At 43.1% G+C, this 21,335-nt stretch overlaps 1 protein-coding gene across 4 annotated transcripts in view; it reads left to right on the top strand.

Annotated features, from left to right (window-relative positions):
• SPPL2A (signal peptide peptidase like 2A) overlaps positions 1-17,380 on the top strand; it is a 1,262,472-nt gene extending 1,245,092 nt beyond the window's left edge. For all 4 annotated transcript variants that reach the window (XM_044077635.1, XM_044077634.1, XM_044077636.1 and 1 more), the window contains one exon: positions 14,939-17,380. In XM_044077635.1, coding sequence (XP_043933570.1) covers positions 14,939-14,970 — 32 coding nt within the window. In that variant the 3' untranslated portion in view covers positions 14,971-17,380. The remainder of the gene's footprint in view (positions 1-14,938) is intronic.
• The last annotated feature ends 3,955 nt before the right edge of the window (positions 17,381-21,335 follow it).

A 21,335-nucleotide genomic window follows, 5' to 3' on the forward strand; every position in this document is an offset into this window, starting at 1 on the left:
CAAGCCGTGAGTGCTACCATCAAATTGGGACATCTGTTAGGAATTGCATTCAACTGGGAAAAGTCTGTATTGCTGCCATCACAGCGTGTTGCCTTTATAGGCGCAGAGCTAGACTCTGTCGAGATGCGAGCATTCCTTCCAACAGAGAGGATAAAGATACTACAGAACCAAGTCCTAGCCTTACTACCCCAAAGCAAAGCCCCAGCCAGGATGGTCCTTCAGCTTTTGGGGTCGATGGCGGCCGCCATTCTTATGGTCCCTCTGGCCAGATTGCACATGCAAATTCTCCAATGGCTCCTGTCGACCCAGTGGTCATACCAAGATCTGCCCTTGTCCTACCCGATTCTCATTACGGATACCTGCTGGCGAGATCTTCATTGGTGGCTCCTCTCCTCCAACCTGAACCAGGGGTGACTCTTCTGCCCCCCCTCCCCCATTGCCACAGTGACCACGGACACCTCCCAGATAGCGTGGGGGGGCATTATCTGGACAGGATGGTTCAAGGCATGTGGCAGGATCACGAAACCCACTTACACATCAATGTCCTGGAGATGAGGGCAGTGCTTCTAGTGTTGCAGGCACTTCCCAAGGGTACCATCGCAATCTTCTCAGACAGTATGGCGGTAGTATGGTACCTGAACAAGCAGGGAGGAACCAGGTCTTATCCTCTTTGCAGAGAAGCCATGAGAGTTTGGAACTGGGCGATTGCTTCCCAGAGATTTCTAGTGGCAACTCACATTCCGGGGAAGTCCAATGTGATAGCAGACAGGCTGAGCAGAGTTATTCTGATGCCTCACGAGTGGTCCCTGAACGACCGAGTAGCGGCTCGGATCTTCTCCAAGTGGGGGTTTCCCTGTTGCGACCTTTACGCCAGCCCCTGGAACGCGAAGTGCAGCAATTTCTTCTCCCCGATTCCCCCACAGGGGGGGGGGGGTCACCCAGGGGCGCTCTAGTCCACAATTGGCCCTCCGGTCTTCTCTACGCCTCCCCTCCGGTCTCACTACTGCCAAAGGTGATTCAGAAGGCGATCTGCTTGGGAAGCAACATGATTTTGATCGCACCACACTGGCCCTGCCAAGTTTGGTTTCCTTTCCTTTGTAAGTATGCAGTGAAGGATCCTTGGATTCTGGACCCAGTTCCAGACCTCCTGACTCTTCAGTCAGGTCAGGCCCATCCATCACTGCGAACTCTCAAGCTAACGGCTTGGCTGCTCCACTTCCGACCTTAGTCAGACAGCATATCCTTTCGCCTGAGGTGGTCCGGATTCTGTCGTCTTCTCACAGAGCTTCCACTAAGGAGATATATTCTAATAAATGGAAAAGGTTTGCCATTTGGGCCCAGCAGCACAACCTTGACCCTCTGACAGCCCCGGTGTCCGCAGTATTAGATTTTTTGGCAACTCTTTTTAGACAGGGTTCTGCTGTCTCCACGCTTAAAGTCCAATTGGCAGCGCTTTCTAATTATCATGTTGCCTTTGAGCCTTCACTCATGAGTCATAAGTTGTGTAAGGCTTTTCTTAAGGGAGCTTGGTTGCTTCGCCCCCCGTTGTCGCAACTTGTTTTGCCATGGAATTTGAATGTAGTTTTAGGAGCTAGCGCCAGCGGCCACTTGTGAGCAAAAGTTCTTATCTTGGATGACTGCCTTCTTGGTAACTATTACTTCAGCTAGAAGAGTTTTGGAGCTTCAAGCCCTCTCTGTTAAGCCCCCTTATCTGATCTTTCACAAGGATAGAGTATCTCTAAAACTAAACCCGTCATTTCTTCCGAAAGTTTCTTCTGCTCTTTGTCTGCAGCAATCTATAGAGCTACCAGTTTTCTTTCCAAAATTTTCCAACAAGGCAGAATACAAACTTCATCAGTTGGATGTGCATAGACAACTGAGGTTTTACTTGGATAGGACACAGCAGCAGAGGAAATCAGACCAGTTGTTTGTGGCCTTTGCAGATAGCAGGATTGGCAAAGCAGTAACTAAGACCACTATTGCTAGGTGGATTAGGCATTGTGTTTCATTTATTTATGCATCAACAGGAAGGGACCTTCCATTTCCAGTTAGAGCGCATTCTACTAGGGATATGGCTACTTCAGTGGCCTTCCACGCCAGACTATCAGTGGATGAGATATGTGAAGCAGCCACTTGGGCTTCTCCACATACTTTTATTTCTCATTACAAACTGGACGTGGCCTCTAGAGGTCGGGCGTCCTTTGGTTCCACAGTGCTCAGGAGTGTTTTCCAGTGAGCCTCCCAGGATCTAGGTGCTAGGGACGCTGTCCCATCAGTTAAGATTGTAGGTGAGATAGGATCGCATTACATCTTTTAGTTATGTACTTACCATAACGATAGATGTATGTGATCCACCCCACCTACATTCATCCGTACCCGCCCTCCTTCCCCCTACCTGTTGGATCTAGAGGAAACACTGTTGTACAGTTGGAGTGGCTCATGTGAGTGAGTTGTGGGGCAAACAAGATCTGGGGGTTTGGGCGTGGTGCATCCTGGGATAAGGGGGTTGGCCCAGCCAATGAGAGACTTTGTGCTAGTGTATCGGCCGAGTCGGAGCCGATCAGTTATGAATGTAGGCGAGATGGATCACATACATCTATCATTATGGTGAGTACATAACTAAAAGTTATGTACTCACCATAACATTCCATATGAGTAGATGTTCTTCGTGTTTCACTGTTGCAGTCATTACATTTAGGTAATCTGCTGGCAGGTTGCCCTCAGTCAGCCTGAATAACAAAGTCTTGGGTCCTGCGTTGGTTGCTGTCTCCTCTTCCATGACGTCAGGTCGTCAGGGATATAAAACATGCAGCCGACGCCATTTTAATCAGTTTTTCTTGCCCCAGATGTAAGGTGCCCCCCAAATGGGGAGCAGAAATATTTGTAAATAAACTGTAAAAATATAAATGCACTTTAGAAACATAAAAATTACCTTCAACTAAAAGTAAATACACCACAAAGGCTTTTGAGTATAGTGAAGGAAAGAAAAGGTATAGAATGGGGGATGGCGGATGGGTAACCCCGACTGCAACAGTGAATACACTCGAACATCTACATTTATGGTAAGTGTACATAACTATACTATGTTCTTCGTGTTTCATTGTTGCTGTCATTACATTTGGGTAGAATCCCAAAGCTATGGATAGGAGGATAGAACAAAACAGTATTAGGAGCAGCTATAAGGCCCTGCAGGACTGCAGTGACAAAGCCTGCTCTAGATTTAGAAGAGAGAGGTAAATGATAATGCTTTGTGAACATATGAACAGAGCTCCAAGTAGCAGCTTCTAGAATGTCTTTGGTTGGGACCCCTCTGAGAAAAGCTGAAGTAGAGGCAGCCCTGGTGGAATGGGATCTGATCCCCTTGGGCACAGGTTTACCATGGTGCAAAGAGCAGAAACGAATGCAGTGGCTTATTCATTTAGAAATAGTCTGCTTTGATATAGCCTTCCCCTCTGATCCTGCAGCAAATGCTACCAGTAGTTGCTCAGACTTTCTTAGAGATGTCCTGTTTAAGTAGAATCTTAGTTGTCTATGCACATCCAAAGAATGCAGAATCCGCTTCCCCTTGTTCTGCAGATTTGGGAAAAAAGTTGGTAGCTGAATGGTCTGTTTGAGAGCCACACTGGATACCACCTTAGGCATAAAGGAAGGGTTGGTCCTGAGGGCCACCCTGTCCATGTAAAATAAAATGAAAGGCTCCACTGCCATGAGAGCCTGTAGTTCAGAAAAAGTACAGTTGTGTACCTACCATAAATGTAGATGTTCGAGTGTATTCACTGTTGCAGTCATTACAATTGGGTTATCCTGCTGACAGGCTACCCGCAGTCGGCCTGAATTCCAAAGTCCTGGTCCGGCGTCGGTTGGTGTCGCCTCCTCCCTGACGTCAGAGCGCCAGGGGTATAAAAGATGCTTCCGACGCCATTTTCTTCAGTCTTTCTTGCTGCGCGGTGCCCAAAGCAAAAGCAGTTCACAAGTGCCGGTTGGCCGACTCCTGAGATTTTCAAGTTCGAATGTCAGATCCGAAGTCTTATTAAAGCTAAGTACCCCGTTGGGGAAACTTTTTTCTTGCTCCAGACCGATGTCAGAAAAAGTTAATAATTGTATTTCTTGTGGGAAACAAATACCTCATAAGGATTTTCATTCTTACTGTATTCCTTGCCTAGGCCCTAACCACGACGTTGCTAGTTGTCGGTTTTGTGCTAGATTTAACCAACGCACTATTAAGCGTCAGAACGATTTTGCATTTCATTATTTTGGCAGAAGATTTAATTATATAATGCCATCAAAACAGCAGACTACCGTAATTTATAAAAAAATGCAAAGGCAAAGAAAAGGACAGGCATCCGAGGTCCAAAACCGACGATGAGACTTTGGCTAGGCCAGTCGCAGGTTCGCCGGTTCTCAGTGAGACGCTTTCGCAGCCCCTGACACCCGCTACCTCAGAGCCACAGGCCGCTTCCGACTCCCACGTGGAGCCAACTAGCCTGCTGGAAACTCAAGGTAATGGACCCTCGGAAACTATTCCCTCAGATGGGTCCGGAGCCGCTGAGCAGGCATCGGCTTCTGAGGGTGTTTTCAGGCCTACACAGTTATATGTAAAAATGACTTCAGCTTCAAAGGCAAAGACTAAAGCACCTCTAAAGACAAAGAAAAAGTACAACATTCCCCTGGACAGGCCTCCATGCCTAAAAAACAGATGCTTAAGATGGCCGAAGACCTAATTACTTTGATCAGGGGTTCCCATCCCCCTCCAGGTAAGAGACCTAAGCAAGAGAGAGAATATGAATCCTTCAGATCAGGTTTCCATTTCCTCTGATTTTTCTTCTGAACAGGGATACTCTCTACCCCCTTATGAGGATTCTGATGCTGAAGAATCTATCCCTTCAGCCTCTCCTCCTGAAGATTATTATTTTGGGGAAACCCTGCATACTATGCGGGAGCATTTTCATTGGGAGAGCCAAGATTACTCAGAATCTAAGAAAAGGCTCAGAGATTTTCTTTTACTACCTCAGCACAGGCCCCTTGCTATTCCTCCTGTTTTAGACATTGTCGATGATGTATTTATAGAGTCCAATCTCACTCCTGACTCTCTACCACCAGCTCCTGTTAAGCCAGACAGATACTGTAGGGTTCCTGATTCACATACATTTCTTTATAAAAACCCTGCTGCTGACCCAGAAACTATATCTCAGCATCCCAAAGGGGTCAAGGCATCCACTGCAAAAAACCCTAGTTCCTCTGATAGGGATTCAAGGGCCCTGGACAGATGGGGGAAAAGATTTACACTTGTGCTACCTTGGCTGTAAGGGCCTTAAATTGTCAGTTTCATATGCTTAAATATCAACAATATCTTGTCACTACTAAAACAGAATGCTGACAAATTCTGAATGTGCAGAAAACAAAGAAATGCAGGATTTATTGCATGCAGCTGAACAAGTGGGAAAGCATACTTTGCAATGTGGTTTTGATTCTCTGGAGGCCTCCTGCAGGGCCGCTGTTACGGGTTCTGTCATTAGGAGGCATGCTTGGTTAAAGGAACAGAATCTGCCTGATCATGTTAAAACAAAATTATTAGCTGCTCTATTACAGCATGATACCTTGTTTGGTGTTAAAGCAGAAGAGGTGTTGAAGAAAATGGAGGACAAAGCTAAATCTATGCAAACAGTCAAGGATTTCTTACAGGTACAACCTCCCAGATTTAGCAGGAACTGGCCTGCAAAAAATTGGTCCTTTCCAGTGTCAGACAGGCCACAAAGAGGCAGATACAGACTCCCCAGAGGCAGATCCCAGCCCCAGCGCTCATACAGGTCTAAACAATGGGGTGCTTCTACCTCCAAAAGCGAAGATAAATCACAGCCATACAGGAAACAGTCTCAATGACTTTCCCCTGCCAGCACCAAGCACTTATCTTCTGGCAACTCCTTTAGGGGGAAACTAGCACTTTTTTCACAAAATTGGCACATGATCACCCAGGACAAATGGGTCCTGAATATAGTTTCTCAAGGCTACAGGTTCCATTTTCACACCCTGCCAAGGGCAAACAGAATGCCAGACCTGCCACACAATCAATGGACAGAGGCTCAAAAGTAAGTTTCAGCCCTCATGGACATGAGGGCCATTCAAGCGAGTGCCACAGCAAGAGCAGGGACTAGGATTTTACTCAAGACTCTTCTTTGTGCCCAGAAAGGACAATGCATGGAGACCAATACTGGACCTCACTATTCTAAACACATTTCTGGATATTCAGAAATTCAAAATGTTGACTCTGCAGCAGCTTCTGCCCATGCTGGGCAAGAAGGCATGGCTTGTGACTTTAGACCTAAAAGAGGCATACCTGCATGTCCCAATCAGACATTCATGCAGAAGGTACCTCAGATTTATAGCTGGCTCAATGCGTTACCAATTCTCTGCACTGCCCTTTAGCTTATCTACTGCGCCCAGGGTCTTCACAAAATGCCTGGCTCCAGTAATTGCATTTTTCAGACAAAGAGGAATGCAAATTTATCCTTACTTGGACGATTGCCTTATTCAAGCAGAGAACAAGGACATTTTACTACAGTATATGGCGTTTGTAAAAAGATTAGTAACATGCCTAGGGTACACAGTAAACGAAAAGAAATCAAAACTAGTGCCCTCACAAGAGATAATATTCCTGGGTGCAAGCTTAAATACAACTGCCCAGATGGCTTAGCTCACATCAGACAAACAAAGACAACTGACTGCTTATTTCAAAATGTTGGCAACAAAGACCCAGTTATCTGCAAGAAAAATTCTGCAGGCTTTGGGCTTCATGGCATCCTGCATTCTGCTAATTCCATATGCAAGACTGCATATAAGAAAACTACAATGGTATCTCAAAAGTGTTTGGGCTCAACATTGACACAGCCTGGAAACAATAATTGCCCTCATTCCCTGCCTGCAACAGGAGTTTCGATGGTGGGCAGAGGCCTGTCACCGCAACAAGGGACAGCCTTTCACTTTACCCATAGCCAGGCAGACATTAACAACAGATGCATCAGATGATGCTTGGGGGGCCCATATGGCAGGAAGATGTATTCAGGGCACAAGGTCCACAAGCCAAATGCATCTACATATCAATCAAAAAGAGATGCTAGCTGTTCAAAATGCCCTGACAGCCTTCAAGGATCTACTTCATCCAGGACAACTATTGATAAAGACGTACAATACTATGGGCATGTGGTACATAAACAAGCAGGGAGGCACACATTCCTACCCCCTCTGCAGACTAGCCATGACTTTGTGGGACACCGCATTGACTTACCAAGTACATCTGCAAACACAATACCTGCCAGGAAGGATAAATTCACTGGCAGATGAACTAAGCAGAAACCTATCGGATCCCCATGAGTGGAAATTGGATCCACAAGTCTTCAGCATGATAACAAGGAACTGGGGATTCCCAGACATAGACCTATTTGCCTTACCTCACAACTGCTAACTACAGAAATTCTGCACAAGGACTTATCACAAGCTAGCATAGAAAGTGGATGCTCTATCTTTCAGCTGGAAAAACTTAACAGTATATGCCTTTCCCCCACTGCCTCTCCTCCCCAAGGTACTCCTAAAGGTCAGACAAGAGAAGCCAAAAATGATAGTGATTGCCCCAAACTGGCCCCACCAGCACTGGTACCCAATCCTAAAGAGCTTGTCTCAATGCCTAGCCTGGACATTGCCTCAAATTCCTCACTAATTGACCCAACAAAACAGTCAAATCCTGCACAGCCATCTCAGGACCTTAAACCTGGCAGCATGGCGGATAATGTAACCATTCAAAACATGCCTCTGTCTAAAGCTGTGATGGATGTTATTTTGGAGGCCAGGATGCCTAGCACCAGAAAAATGTTATGCAGAAAAGTGGAAGAGATTCTGTGCTTGGAACCAGGCACAAGGAATTGAGACGATTGTACCAAATATTCCTCAGATTTTACAATAATTAACTGAGATGCTGGACAAAGGCCTTTCCTTTTCCTCAGATAAGATTCATGCCTCTGCCATTTCAGCTCACTACAGTACAGAACCACCTCTATTTTCTCATCCATTACTAAGGCAGTACCTCTGAGAGGCCAAAAACATAAGACCTCCAAGGAGAGCGCCAGTACCTGCATGGGACCTAAATTATGTCTTGGAAAAACATCGCACTGCCTCCTTTTGAGCCAGCCTTTACAGCTGATATAAAATTCTTATCTTGGAAAACACCTCTGCTCCTAGCAATAACCTCTGCAAGACGAGTCTCAGAGTTACAGGCACTCATGGCTGTGGAACCCTTTATCATTTTCCATCAGGACAAGGTTTCTCTGAGGACAAACCTGACATTTATGCCTAAGGTAGTGTCCAGTGTGGCCCTGAATCAAACAGTTTGCCTACCTTTTATCCAAACCCACAGAATAAGGGTGAGAGACTTCTGCATTCTTTGGACATTCACAGGCAGCTACGCTTCTACATGGACAGTACCAAAGCTTTCAGACAGACTGAGCAACTTCTAGTGGCATATGCTGCAGGATCACAAGGAAAGGCTATCTCAAAGCAGACTATTTCAAAATGGATAGGCCACTGCATTTGTTTCTGCTATTCACAGCATGGCAAATCAGTACCCAAGGGCATTAGGCCACATTCAACCAGAGCAGCAGCCACTTCAGCAGCCTTCCTCAGAGGGGTACCAACCAAAGACATCTTAGAGACTGCAACTTGGAGTTTAGTACATACTTGCATACTTTTACAAAGCACTTTCACTTACCTCTCTACTCTAAATCTAGAGCAGGCTTTGCCACTGCAGTTCTGTAGGGCCTCATAGCCTCTCCTAATCCTATTTAGCCCCAGCCGCCCAACCTTAGCTTTCGGATTCTACTCAATTGTAATGACTGCAACAGTGAAATACGATGAACATAGTACAGTTGTGTACCTACCATAAATGTAGATGTTCGAGTGTACTCACTGTTGCAGTCCAGGTTACCCACCCACCATCCCCCTTTCCTTTGCTGGGCCTTATCTGTACTTCTCTATTCTATACAACCTATGTGGTGTATTTGCTTGTAGATGAAGGCAGAGTTTTACTTTACTGCGTGCATGTTTATTGGCATAAATTAGCCTACCCTTTTGGGGGCACCTGACATCTGGGGCAAGAAAAACTGAAGAAAATGGCGTCGGCTGCATCTTTTATACCCCTGGCGCACTGATGTCAGGGAGGATGCGACAGCAACCGACGCCGGACCAGGACTTTGGAATTCAGGCCAACTGCGGGTAGCCTGCCAGCAGGATAACCCAATTGTAATGACTGCAACAGTGAATACACTCGAACATCTACATTTATGGTAGGAACACAACTGTACTTTTTCGGAACTACAGGCTCTCATGGCAGTGGAGCCTTTCATTTTATTTTACCTGGACAGGGTGGCCTCAGGACCAACCCTTTCTTTATGCCAAAGGTGGTATCCAGTGTGGCTCTCAACCAGACCATTCACCTGCCAACTTTTTTTCCCAAATCTGCAGAACAAGGGGAAGCGGATTCTGCATTCATTGGATGTGCACAGACAACTAAGATTCTACTTAAACAGGACAAAAATCTCTAAGAAAGTCTGAGCAACTACTGGTAGCATTTGCTGCAGGATCAGAGGGGAAGGCTATATCAAAGCAGACTATTTTTAAATGAATAAGCCACTGCATTCGTTTCTGCTATTTCCACCATGGTAAACCTGTGCCCAAGGGGATCAGATCCCATTCCACCAGGGCTGCCTCTACTTCAGCTTTTCTCAGAGGGGTCCCAACCAAAGACATTCTAGAAGCTGCTACTTGGAGCTCTGTTCATATGTTCACAAAGCATTATCATTTACCTCTCCTCTTTAATTCTAGAGCAGGCTTTGTCACTGCAGGGCCTTATAGCTTCTGCTAATACTGTTTAGTTCCATCCTCCCATCCATAGCTTTGGGATTCTACCCAAATGTAATGACTGCAACAGTGAAACACGAAGAACATAGTACAGTTGTGTGTACACTTACCATAAATGTAGATGTTCGAGTGTATTCACTGTTGCAGTCCGGGTTACCCATCCGCCATCCCCCATTCTATACCTTTTCTTTCCTTCACTGTACTCAAAAGCCTTTGTGGTGTATTTGCTTTTAGTTGAAGGTAATTTTTGTTTCTAAGGTGCATTTGTATTTTTACAGTTTATTTATATATATTTCCGCTCCCCATTTGGGGGGCACCTGACATCTGGGGCAAGAAAAACTGATTAAAATGGCATCGGCGGCATGTTTTATACCCCTGATGACCTGACGTCATGGAAGAGGAGACAGCAACCAACGCAGGACCCAAGACTTTGTTATTCAGGCCGACTGAAGGCAATCTGCCAGCAGATTACCCAAATGTAATGACTGCAACAGTGAATACACTCGAACATCTACATCTATGGTAAGTGTACACAACTATACTTTAGATTTCATTTGTCATCAACTTTCCCTCCCTCCTTCCCCCCTGACCCTCTCATTATGTTTTCTACATTGGCAGGAAGGAGAGAGGACCTTTGCGTCTCTCCTCTTTTAATTTGTTAGTGAAGGTTATTCGATCAGATTCATGTGAGGGGTATAGCAAACTCGATTTGAGGGAAGGAAGGAGATTGAGGGGTATTATGAGTAAGTGGAGGAGCTTGGAGCCCAGATCAGATGCTGGTGAAGCTGCTGTCTCGGATCCGACATCCCACAGGTTGATGACAAATGAAGTCTATAACTACTCACATGGAACGTTATGGTGAGTACATATTTTTTCCCACACCAACTACGGAGTGTTTTTTAAGAATTGGGATCTGGTCACCAAGCATTGAAATTAATTGGGATCTGGTCACTAGTAATTGTAATAAAATCAGACAAGAATTAGAGATGCTCCCACTTGTGTTTTTTCTACAAGCCATTGGGTACCTGAAAGGCACAGTTTATTCTCCACATACACCTACCCTCCCGTGTAAGCAAAGTAACTTTTCAAAAGTAGTATCGGTTTGCTAATAAACACTTTATTAAAGTTACAATAGAACACCAACTCTGTATTGATAAAAGGTCTGTGAAAATGATAAAAGTGAAAAAAGAGAGTTTTATATAGCCCTGGCTTAACTGGGTTAACTTTTGTTGGGTTAGCTTGGTTTGTATAGGCCATTTGGTCCTTCAAAGGCATGTCTTTTTCCTCACACCCACCCATCCTCCAGTAAAAGCCGAGTCCATCTTTTAAAAATAGTGCCTGGTTACTAATAAACACTATTTAAATTCATAGCAGAAAACTCTCTCTCTCTATTGTTTAAAAATGTGTGTTAAAAAGACAAAGGATGGATCTGATGAAATTTTGAAAGTGACGCAGATCAGTGTACTGGACACTTTTAATAAGGTTTACTGGATAGAGTCTGTTAGATTTCTTACTACATTTTTTCACTGCACTTTTCTTCTGTAGTGCTCCCTTCTTGATCATGTTAAATTTCAGTAGTAATGCACAGAGTGAGGTGGAGATCGATGGAGCCTGCCCCCACCCCACCCCACCCAGAATGGCCATTCAGCATCCAGTCAATAGGCAGAGGGAGGTGCACCCCTGATCCAGACCCCTCAGCCTTCCCGCCAGAAATGGCCCCTGCTCCAATTCACCCTTGTCTTTTCAGCTGGATTTGTATAACTGTAATAGCACTTCTCTTCTGTAGTATACAACAGCGCTCATCTCTTCCTATATAAAGGAATAGAGATTTTCTACAAGAATCCAGGCATCCAGAGTCTGTGTTCTTTTTTCTTTTTTTATCATTCACAGGAGGTCACAAGGCTAATGGCTCTATGGCTTTTACAAGCCTAGCCACCTTATACCTGTGTTCCATAACTGACCATGGTTAGATGGTCATTATTCGCAGAGTGAGTCTATGATCAGTAACAACTGCTCCTGCCCATGATGAACACAGGTGCCTCGGGATGAATTTACAATCTCTCATCCATTTGTCTAGGTTGTGCTTGAATAGGGTTATTGGGGAGCTCTGCTTCACATGAATTGGGAGTTTATTCCAGAGGAGCGACAATCTCTGGGAGGTATACCTATTTTTCCAGCATGTTCTGTTAATGTCACAGGCTAGGTTAAGTCCCTGGAGCGAGTGACTCTTGTCCCATTGATTTGCAGATGTGCAGCATTTCCATTAGAGCAGGATCAGAGACTGCTCTGTAGGCCAGGCACAAGTTGCCTGTCAGCAGCCTGTAGGATACAGAGTACGGTGGCAGAGCTTTCAGTCTTTCCATGTAGGTCATATTTTGGAGGCCCTGAATTTTCTTGGTGAGAAACCTCTGTGGTCTCTCCAGCTGCTGCACGTGTCTACAGATGAGTTATAACATCCTTAGTCTTGGATGTGATGACGTGTGTTATGTGTTGCACAGTGTAGAAGGCTTTCCTTATGACTGTGGGCACATGGTGACTGAAATTTAGATTGCTCTCAACCTATGTTCCCAAATCTCACACCACTGGGTTTAAGCTTGGGGGGGGGTGCTGTCTGTATTGTAATTTGCAGGGACTTCCTCTTTGCCAGAGGAGATAATAATGCACTTTTCATTTAGTTTTAGTCTGTGACTTTGGCACCAGTCATTTGTCTGTGTTAGCCCCTTTTGTAATATGTTAACATCATTTGAGTACTCGGTGATTGCTCCCAGTTTGCAATCATCATGAACTTGGTAAGCCACAGGCCATCTACTTTTGCCTGAACTTCTGAGAAATTCCAGACAGTAGAGGGCCCAGCATCAATCCTTGTTGTACACCACTAGTAAGTGGTTGGCTACCCATACAGTGATGTATGGGTTAATCCTCAGCTGAGAGTATTTCTCAATGATACCTAAGTGGGGGATTGTGTCAAAAGCCTTGGCTAAATAAGATAGGTAGTATGTACTGTTTTACCTTCATCCAGGGCTTTGGTGACTTTCTCAAAGAAGTCCACCAGGTTCAGTAAGCATGATCTATACTTAATAAAGCCAAACTGGGTCGGGTCAAGAGTATGAATGTCGCCTATGACCTTAAGTTCCATAATGATTCTTTACACAGGCTAAAGTCTTGACTAATTGCACTAATTGATTTGATTGATCCCAGGACCTGAATTAGCTTTCTTTTTTTTATTCTCAGTAAACACATGTGTCATAGGCAATCTTACATTTATGCAAATGAAAAACAAACAACATTGACACCACTTTAGTTGCAAACATTATACATCACAGACACCATTGATACAACTGTAGTTGCAAACATTATAATCTATCCATTCATTGTCAGTAAAGCATTATATGACTCATTCAAATCCTGACACTTAAACCTTGTTCCTCCCCTGCATATATTGATCTCACAATTCCCATTTTTTTCTATGTAGTTTGTTCCATTCCTTTTCTAAAGATCCCAGTTCCAGTTGTTTTATATCTGTTATTGTATTCACTACTTCTAGTAAAGTTGGTCTAGAGTTTGATTTCCATTTTCTAGTAGTTGCTTTTTTGGCATCCACCATAATTAGACTCAGCAAGACTTTGCTATTTCTTCTCTTTCGGCTGTTCCCATTAGGAGTCGTCACAGCAGATCATCTGTTTCCATTTATTCCTGTCCTCTGCATATTGCTGTGTCACACCAACCACCTGCATGTCCTCTCTCACCACATCCATAAACCTTATCTTAGGTCTTCCCCTTGTCCTCTTACCTGGCAGCTCCACCCTTAGCATATACCCAGTTTCCCTCCTCAGCACATGTCCAAACCAACGCAATCTCGCCTCTCTGACTTTGTCTCCAAACCTGACCCTCTAATATGCTGATTCCTAATCCTGTCCATCCTTGTCACATCCAGTGCAAATCTTAACATCTTTAACTCTGCCACTTCTAGCTCTGACTCCTGCCTTTTTATCAATGCCACCATCTCCAACCCATACAACATAGCTGGTCTCACTACCCTCTTGTAGACCTTCCCTTTCACTCTTACTAGTACCAGTCTGTCACAAATCACTCCCGACACTCTTCTCCACCCATTCCACCCTGCCTGTACTCTTTTTCACTTGTCTTCCACACACACCATTACTCAACAAGACTTTACTATGTCTAGACAATTCCGATTCTGTATCATAGCTCAAAAAAATCATCTCCCCAGTCAATTCAATCCTTTCAACCAGCATCTCTGACAGGGCGGTTCGCAGGGAATCCCTAAAGTTGGCCAGCTCATTACACTCCCAAAAAATATGTTCTCAGCCACCTCCTTCTTGCCCATTGCATCTCCAGCATTTGCTCTTCACCTGAGGAAAAATTCTTTGGAGTCTACTTGGGGTATAATAATACCTCCTTTGAGACTAACAACAGATAAAATTTTCAATAAACCAGATGGCTTTGTTCGAGATTGGTCCTATCCACTTTTGCTCATTCCCCTCAGATTTTTGTCCACAGATTTCCAAGCAGAAAAAAAATCCATTCCTTGATAGAGATGGGTGTTAGTTTAAAGGATGGATAATTAGATGGCTAGATGGATGGATAGTTTGATTGACTGATCACTTTGGGGCCACATTCCCATTGTTCAAACAGACAGTAATTCGGGGGGGGGGTGTGGGAAAGAAGTATGTTCCCAGCAAATAAAATTAATTCCTGGCCTTAATTTGTTAGGGCTACACACTCAAATTCAGGGATGTTCAACAAGCCGTCATCAGCATTGTACTTCCAAAAATTGACGCTCATGGTGATGTTTGACCATAATTATATCTTAGGTCACTGTGCAAGAATATTATAATGCAAAGCCTTGCATGTCATACTGAATATTTACTAGTTTAGTTTCACATGTTCCGTGCACATTCTGTGATATTTGCTAACATCATTATCTAGGAAAATATAAGAAGTTTGTTGCAAAAAAATACATGCTTCATTTCTGAATTTAACTCTGATTGTTCTGTTTTATATTTTTCCCCAGATGATGAACCCCCTGGAGTCATCAGTGAATGAAAGTGACAAGGATGTTGTTGAATAGCCGCAGAACATTAGTTTTAATGTAGTGGTCATATTTTTACTGTCTCCTATAAGTAATAAGGGGTTTAGTCCTAATACTAGTTTTGTTTAATATGTCAAACAACACTGAATCATTAAGGAATGAAGACACAAGAAGTTGCTGCAATTACTTTTTTTCATTTTGTTCTACTGATTGTTTTTTCTTTTTATATTGCCATGCTGACATTTTAAGTGTTTAATTAAAAAGTGCCTTAATCTACAAAGCAACAAGACACTACACTTGTAGTGAGAATAAGTATTATTAATTTGGTGTTTATTTTTATTGTAAATAGAGTTTGAATGATTACTTTATTACGGGACTAAGTATTGATTTAGCCCATTGCTATCTAGCAGTATTCTCACCAGCACTTAAGTAGAGGTAAACAAAAAGAATATTCTTTTGTCAAATCTTTGGGAACTTTGACACAATCAAAATTCTTGCATCAGGTTGTTGCGACCTCATTCAGCTTGAAATCTGTTTGAATGTATTCCATGTCCAAAAATTTGTTGTACCACTGCATTTTTGATACAACTATGGCCTAGATTCATTTTGATAAAAACTAAATTACTTAATTTCACATGTCAGTTTTCACTTTTTTTATGTTTTTAAAACTTAACACTTAACCGTATCCAGATGACTTGGCACATTCCATCTTGGTAAAAGTTAAAGCTTTCCATGTTGTTATCTGCCAAGTACATGGCAAAGCTATAATGTTTATTGTGTTGCCTTTCAGTGGGCTGTGTTAGTGATGAGCAACAGACATGGTCTTTACAGCCTACAAATCTTGCAAGAGCTTTTTTTCTGTAAACATGTTCATATGTCTCAGTCTCCATTAATGTATCAGGCTTTTGAGTTGTCATTCTCATGAGTACTGGGTGACTTAATATCAGTAGGGTTCTCACTTTACATGTGACAAAAGTGGGATGTGTCTTACTGAAGTACTGTATTTTACAGGACAAACCACACTCTCAACCAATACAAAGGGCCTTCACTCTATTATCAAAATTGGGTACTTACATATTATCGCAACCAGATATTCGCGTTTGTGAAAACCGCATAAAGATCTTGAAACAGTGTCATTAATGTTGGCGAAATGTAGTCTAACGTGTCCTTATACTCCAGCATTGTCTTTTCTGTAGTGATGGCAATAAAATTGAAAAAACATACTGTTCGTCTTTCTTTCCGCACTTCACTAGCAGCATTTCTTTTCTTGCAAGTCTGCCTGCTGCTTCATTCTTTCTTGGGCCAGCACATATTGTGAAAAAACTGTAATGTGCAATTATTTCAATATGCATGCCATATTGTACTGTGCTGGAAATGGGGGTTGAGATGACTTGAGCAGTATGTGAAGAAAATGTAGTGGCTTTTTGTGGGACTTGGTTGCGAAAGAACAGAAATGCACTCTGTTAGCTTTCTCTTTCAATCCTGCACATGCTGTGTTGGCCTCAGGAGTGTATGTTTTACTGGTAACAGTATCACGTCTGTAAATGTTGCTTTCTCCCCCTTTTTTGGCTGGAGTGGAAACTGTCACCTGCTTTTTTACCCCCTTTTCGGCTGGTATGGGAACGGTCAACCTTTAAAAACAGTTCTGGACAAGGGAATATGCTGAAATACATTAGCAGACATCGCTTTTGCTGCCACGAAAAAAAGAACGTCCAGCGGGCAGACTTACAATAATCGACATGCTGGCAGTCAAGTGCATAAAGAAATAACCACAGTATGTTTTTTCTGACTTTTCAGTGATAACACTCCCCAAAACAACCTGAACTTTACAGAAAACACAGTATTTAACATTTTGAAAACATTAACGAACATATTGCCTGATCGTCAACCAGCCAGTATTGCCGTAAAAAATCTGGTTGCGATAATACGCAAGTACCCAAAATTGTCACTGCTGTAGAATTTTAATTTCATGTCATAAAATTGTTTCTAATACAGCAGCATAGCTTTCTGCATTATATTGAAAAAAGTGAGTGTAAAAATGTTTTTTTCATGTAAAATGTCAGGACATTTGTCATTTTTGCACATTTTTTTTTTCGTAAGGCACATCTACCTAAATTAAGCCTGCCTTACAGAAAAATAGCTAAGAGGCAAACCTGTGAATTAGTTCCTAAAACCAGAGCAGAGGTCACATATTTGCCCTCAAAATAAGGTCATGGGTTATATTACTAACAGCTTGAAAAAGGAAAAAATGCATTTGCCCATTGACGGTACGAGACAGCAAGCCTGTCTGTTCTGCCTTTTAAAAGCACCTTTTTCACTTGTATCATGTCATCTTGAATGTCTGTCCATTTTAATGTTGGTAGCTTAAATGTTTAAAAATGCCTTAATCTACTCAGAAATAAAATGTTGCACTTGTACAGAGAATGACTGGTTTTATAATTGTTATTCATTACTGTCAGATATGTGATGTTAAAGAGAAGGGGGTGGGTAGTATCCTTTGACGTCAGACCTCTTGCATATTGTATTTCAGTTTTAAACTACAGGATTAGTTGTGTGACATTGCAGGATTTGTCATGTGACATTGCATTGCACTTGTATTCATAGTCTGCAATGGCTTATACAGAATGTACCCAAGACAGTAGTAGAATTGTTCATAAACAGTGATGAGTAATGTAATATGTAGCCCTCAGGGTTGTAATTGGTTGCCTTCATAATATGTACAAATTGTTCACAGTTGAAGTGGACGTGTGCCACCCATGAGATTAGATGCATTTAAGGTGGCCCCATTTCAGGAATGTTTATTAAACAGTCAAACTCATTTCATAAGAACAGGAGGAATGCATTAAAATATGCATTCTGAACTACTAAGGCAAACAGGTCATTTTGCATTTTTTTCTCAGAAGCTGTTTAAGCAGAAAGGGCAGTATACATGTTCTTGCAATATTCATCCAATGTGTGGGCCTTTTTGTTACAGTATATGGTTACTCTGGATAAAAGGTACAGTCCTAAGTCTTGTTAGTTTTGTGCTTCTTAGTATTGCTGGTTATTAAAAAAATACATTATCAGACCTTATTTAAGCTAATGTTGTGGTATGTGAATTCTCTGGTGTGTCTGCCTGGGGCATTTTCTTGCTTAAGCGTACTAGTTTGGTGTGGGTGTTTGTAGGTCTTCAGTCTGTTTTCCCGGTATGGAGTGCGGGGCATTGCTGACATTGTGCCGGGTGCACCATGAGCTTGGACTGACGGTTGGGTTTGGAATGGGTACTGTATTTCCTTCCTCTAGTCTTGGATCTGTCCTGTATCCATGTGTTTACAGTAGTGGCACATGTTGCATTTGGGCATCCCTTTCCTGGACAAAAGAAAACGATTTTGCTCCAGTATGTTTTTTGAATTCTGACCCCCGTTTGGAAACCACTCTGGGTGTCTCTTGGAGATGTTCTTCGTGTTTCACTGTTGCGGTCATTACATTTGGGTAATCTGCTGGTAGGTTACCCTCAGTCGGCCTGAATATCAAAGTCTCAGGTCCTGTGTCGGTTGCTGTCTCCTCTTCCATAACGTCAGGTTGTCAGGGGTATAAAACGTACAGCTGACGCCATTTTATTCAGTCTTTCTTGCCGCGCGGTGCCCGAAGCAGAAGCAGTTCGCAAGTGCTGGTCGGCCGACTTTCGCAATCGAGTTTCAGAACTGAAGTCTTCTATTAAAGCTAAGTACCTCGTTGGGGAAACTTTTTCTTGCTCCTTACCGATGTCAGTAAAAGTTAATAATTGCATTACTTGTGGGAAGCAAATACCGCATAAGGATTTTCATTTGTACTGTATTCCTTGCCTAGGCCCAGGTCATAACATGCCTTGCTGTCAGTTTTGTGATAGATTTAACCAATGCACTATTAAGCGTCTGTATATTTTTGCTTCAAAATATTTTGGATCTGGATTTAATTACCCTGAAATGTCGTCAGATTGCAATTCGACTACCGGAGTTCACAAAAAATGCAAAGAAAAAGACTGAGACAGACTGTCGAGGTCCAAAACCAACAGCAGAGCTTCTCCTAAGCCAATCGCCTGTTCGCCGGAACTCAGTGAGGCGCTTTCGCAGCCCCTGATACCCGCTACTTTGAGACCCATGCGGAGTCCGGTATGCTGCAAGATTCTCAGAGTATTGAACCTGTGGATGTCTCTCCCTTGGATGGGTCCAGAGACGCTGAGCAGGCACCGGCTTCTGAGGGTGTTTTCAGGCCTCAACATTTTTATATAAAACCGACACCAGCTTCAAAAACAAAATCAAAAACAACTTCTAAGTCTAAAAAACAACGCATGAGCCACGTGCTCAGGCCCCTATGCCTAAAAAAACAGATGATCAAAATGGCTGAGGACTTAATTACCTTGATCAGGCCCCCCCCCCCCCCCCCAATCTAAGAGGCCTAGGCAAGCCACTGGTTATGAATCTTCAGATCAGGTTTCTATTTCTTCTGATTAGGAATATTCTATACCACCCTATGAGGATTCATATGCAGGAGAATACATCCCATCTGCATCTCTTCCTGAGTTTTATTCTTTTGGAGAAACCTTGCATACTTTAAGGGAACATTTTCATTGGGAGAGTCAGGATTTCTCTGAATCAAAAAAGAGGCTTAAGGATTTCCTTCTTCCTCAGCATAGGCCTTTGGCTATACCTCCTGTATTAGACATTATTGATGTGTTTTCGGAATCCAGCATGGCTCCTGATTCCCTACCTCCGGCTCCTAGTAAGCCAGACAGATATTACAGGGTTCCTGGCTCCCACAAATTTCTATTCAAAAATCCTGCTGCTGATCCTGAAACTATCTCACAGGGTCCCAAAGGTGTAAAGGCCTCTACAGCCAAAAATCCTACCCCCTCTGATAGAGAGTCCAGGGCGCTGGATAGATGGGGAAAGAAGGTTTACACATCTGCAACCTTGGCAATTAGGGCCTTAAATTGCCAGTTTCATATGCTTAAATATGAACAGCATGTTATGGGCCTATTGAAACAGAAAATGATGTTGATTTCTGATTGTGTGGAAAATAAAGAATTACAGGAATTATTGCTTGCAGCAGAACAGGTTGGAAAGCATACTTTGCAATGTGGTTTTGATTCCTTGGAGGCCTCTTGCAGGGCCACAGTTACTGGATCTGTGATTAGAAGGTATGCCTGGCTCAAGGAGCAAAATCTGCCTGATCATGTTAAAGCTAAATTGTTGGATGCTCCTTTACAGCATAATACTCTGGTAATAAGGCAGAAGAGGTTTTAAAGAAAATGGATGACAAAGCTAAATCTATGCAAACTGTAAAAGACTTCTTACAAGTGCAGCCTCCCAGGTTCAGTAGGCACTACCCTACTAAAAATTGGTCCTTTCCTGTGTCCCAACAGAGCCTGTCAAGGCAAATCCAGGCACTCAAAAGGCTCTAGATACCAATCACAGGGTTCTTACAGGTCAAAGCAATGGGGTGCCTCCACCTCCAAATCTGGAGGAAACAAAGCACAACCCTACAGTAAACAGTCTCAATGACTTCCCTCTATCGTTACCAAGCACTTATCTTTTGGCAGCCCCCTTGGGGGGAAAATTAGCACTTCATGCTCAAAATTGGCAGTTAATTACCCGGGACAAGTGGGTATTAAACATAGTATCCCAGGGGTTGGCCAGATCTGCCACAAAATCAATGGGCAGAGGCTCGGAAACAAGTTACGTCCCTCATGGATATGGGGTTTATTCAGCCAGTACCAGAACAGGAAAAAGGTCAAGGTTTTTATTCAAGGCTGTTCCTGGTACCTAGAAAAGACTATGCCTGGCATCCAATACTGGACTTATCAATTTTGAACACATTCCTGGACATTCCAAAATTCAAAATGCTGACTTTACAACAGCTACTGCCTATGCTGGGCAAGAGCGCTTGCTTAGTGACTCTAAACTTAAAAGAGGCATACCTGCATATCCCAGTAAGGGAATCGTGCAGAAGATATCTCCACTTCAAGGCAGGTTTTATGCATTACCAATTCTCTGCACTGCCCTTTGGCTTATCTACTCCGCCCAGGGTCTTTACAAAGTGCCTGGCACCAGTAATTGCATTTTGCAGACAAAGAAGCATACAAATTTATCCTTACTTGGACGACTGTCTCATTCAAGCAGAAAACAAGGACATTCTTCTTCAACATCTGGCATATGTAAAAAGGCTTCTAACATGCCTAGGGTACACAATAAATGAAAAGAAATCACAACTGGTACCCGCTCAAAAAAATTACATTCGTGGGTGCAAGCTTGAATACAACTGCCCAGATGGCTTACCTTAGCCAGACAAACAAAGGCAACTGACTATATACTTCAAACAGATGGCAACAAAAACCCAGTTATCTGCGAGACAAATTTTG

The sequence above is a fragment of the Protopterus annectens genome, chromosome 7.part0 (genome assembly GCF_019279795.1).
Source record: "Protopterus annectens isolate FY-2018-M chromosome 7.part0, PAN1.0, whole genome shotgun sequence".
NCBI classification, from domain to species: domain Eukaryota; kingdom Metazoa; phylum Chordata; order Ceratodontiformes; family Protopteridae; genus Protopterus; species Protopterus annectens.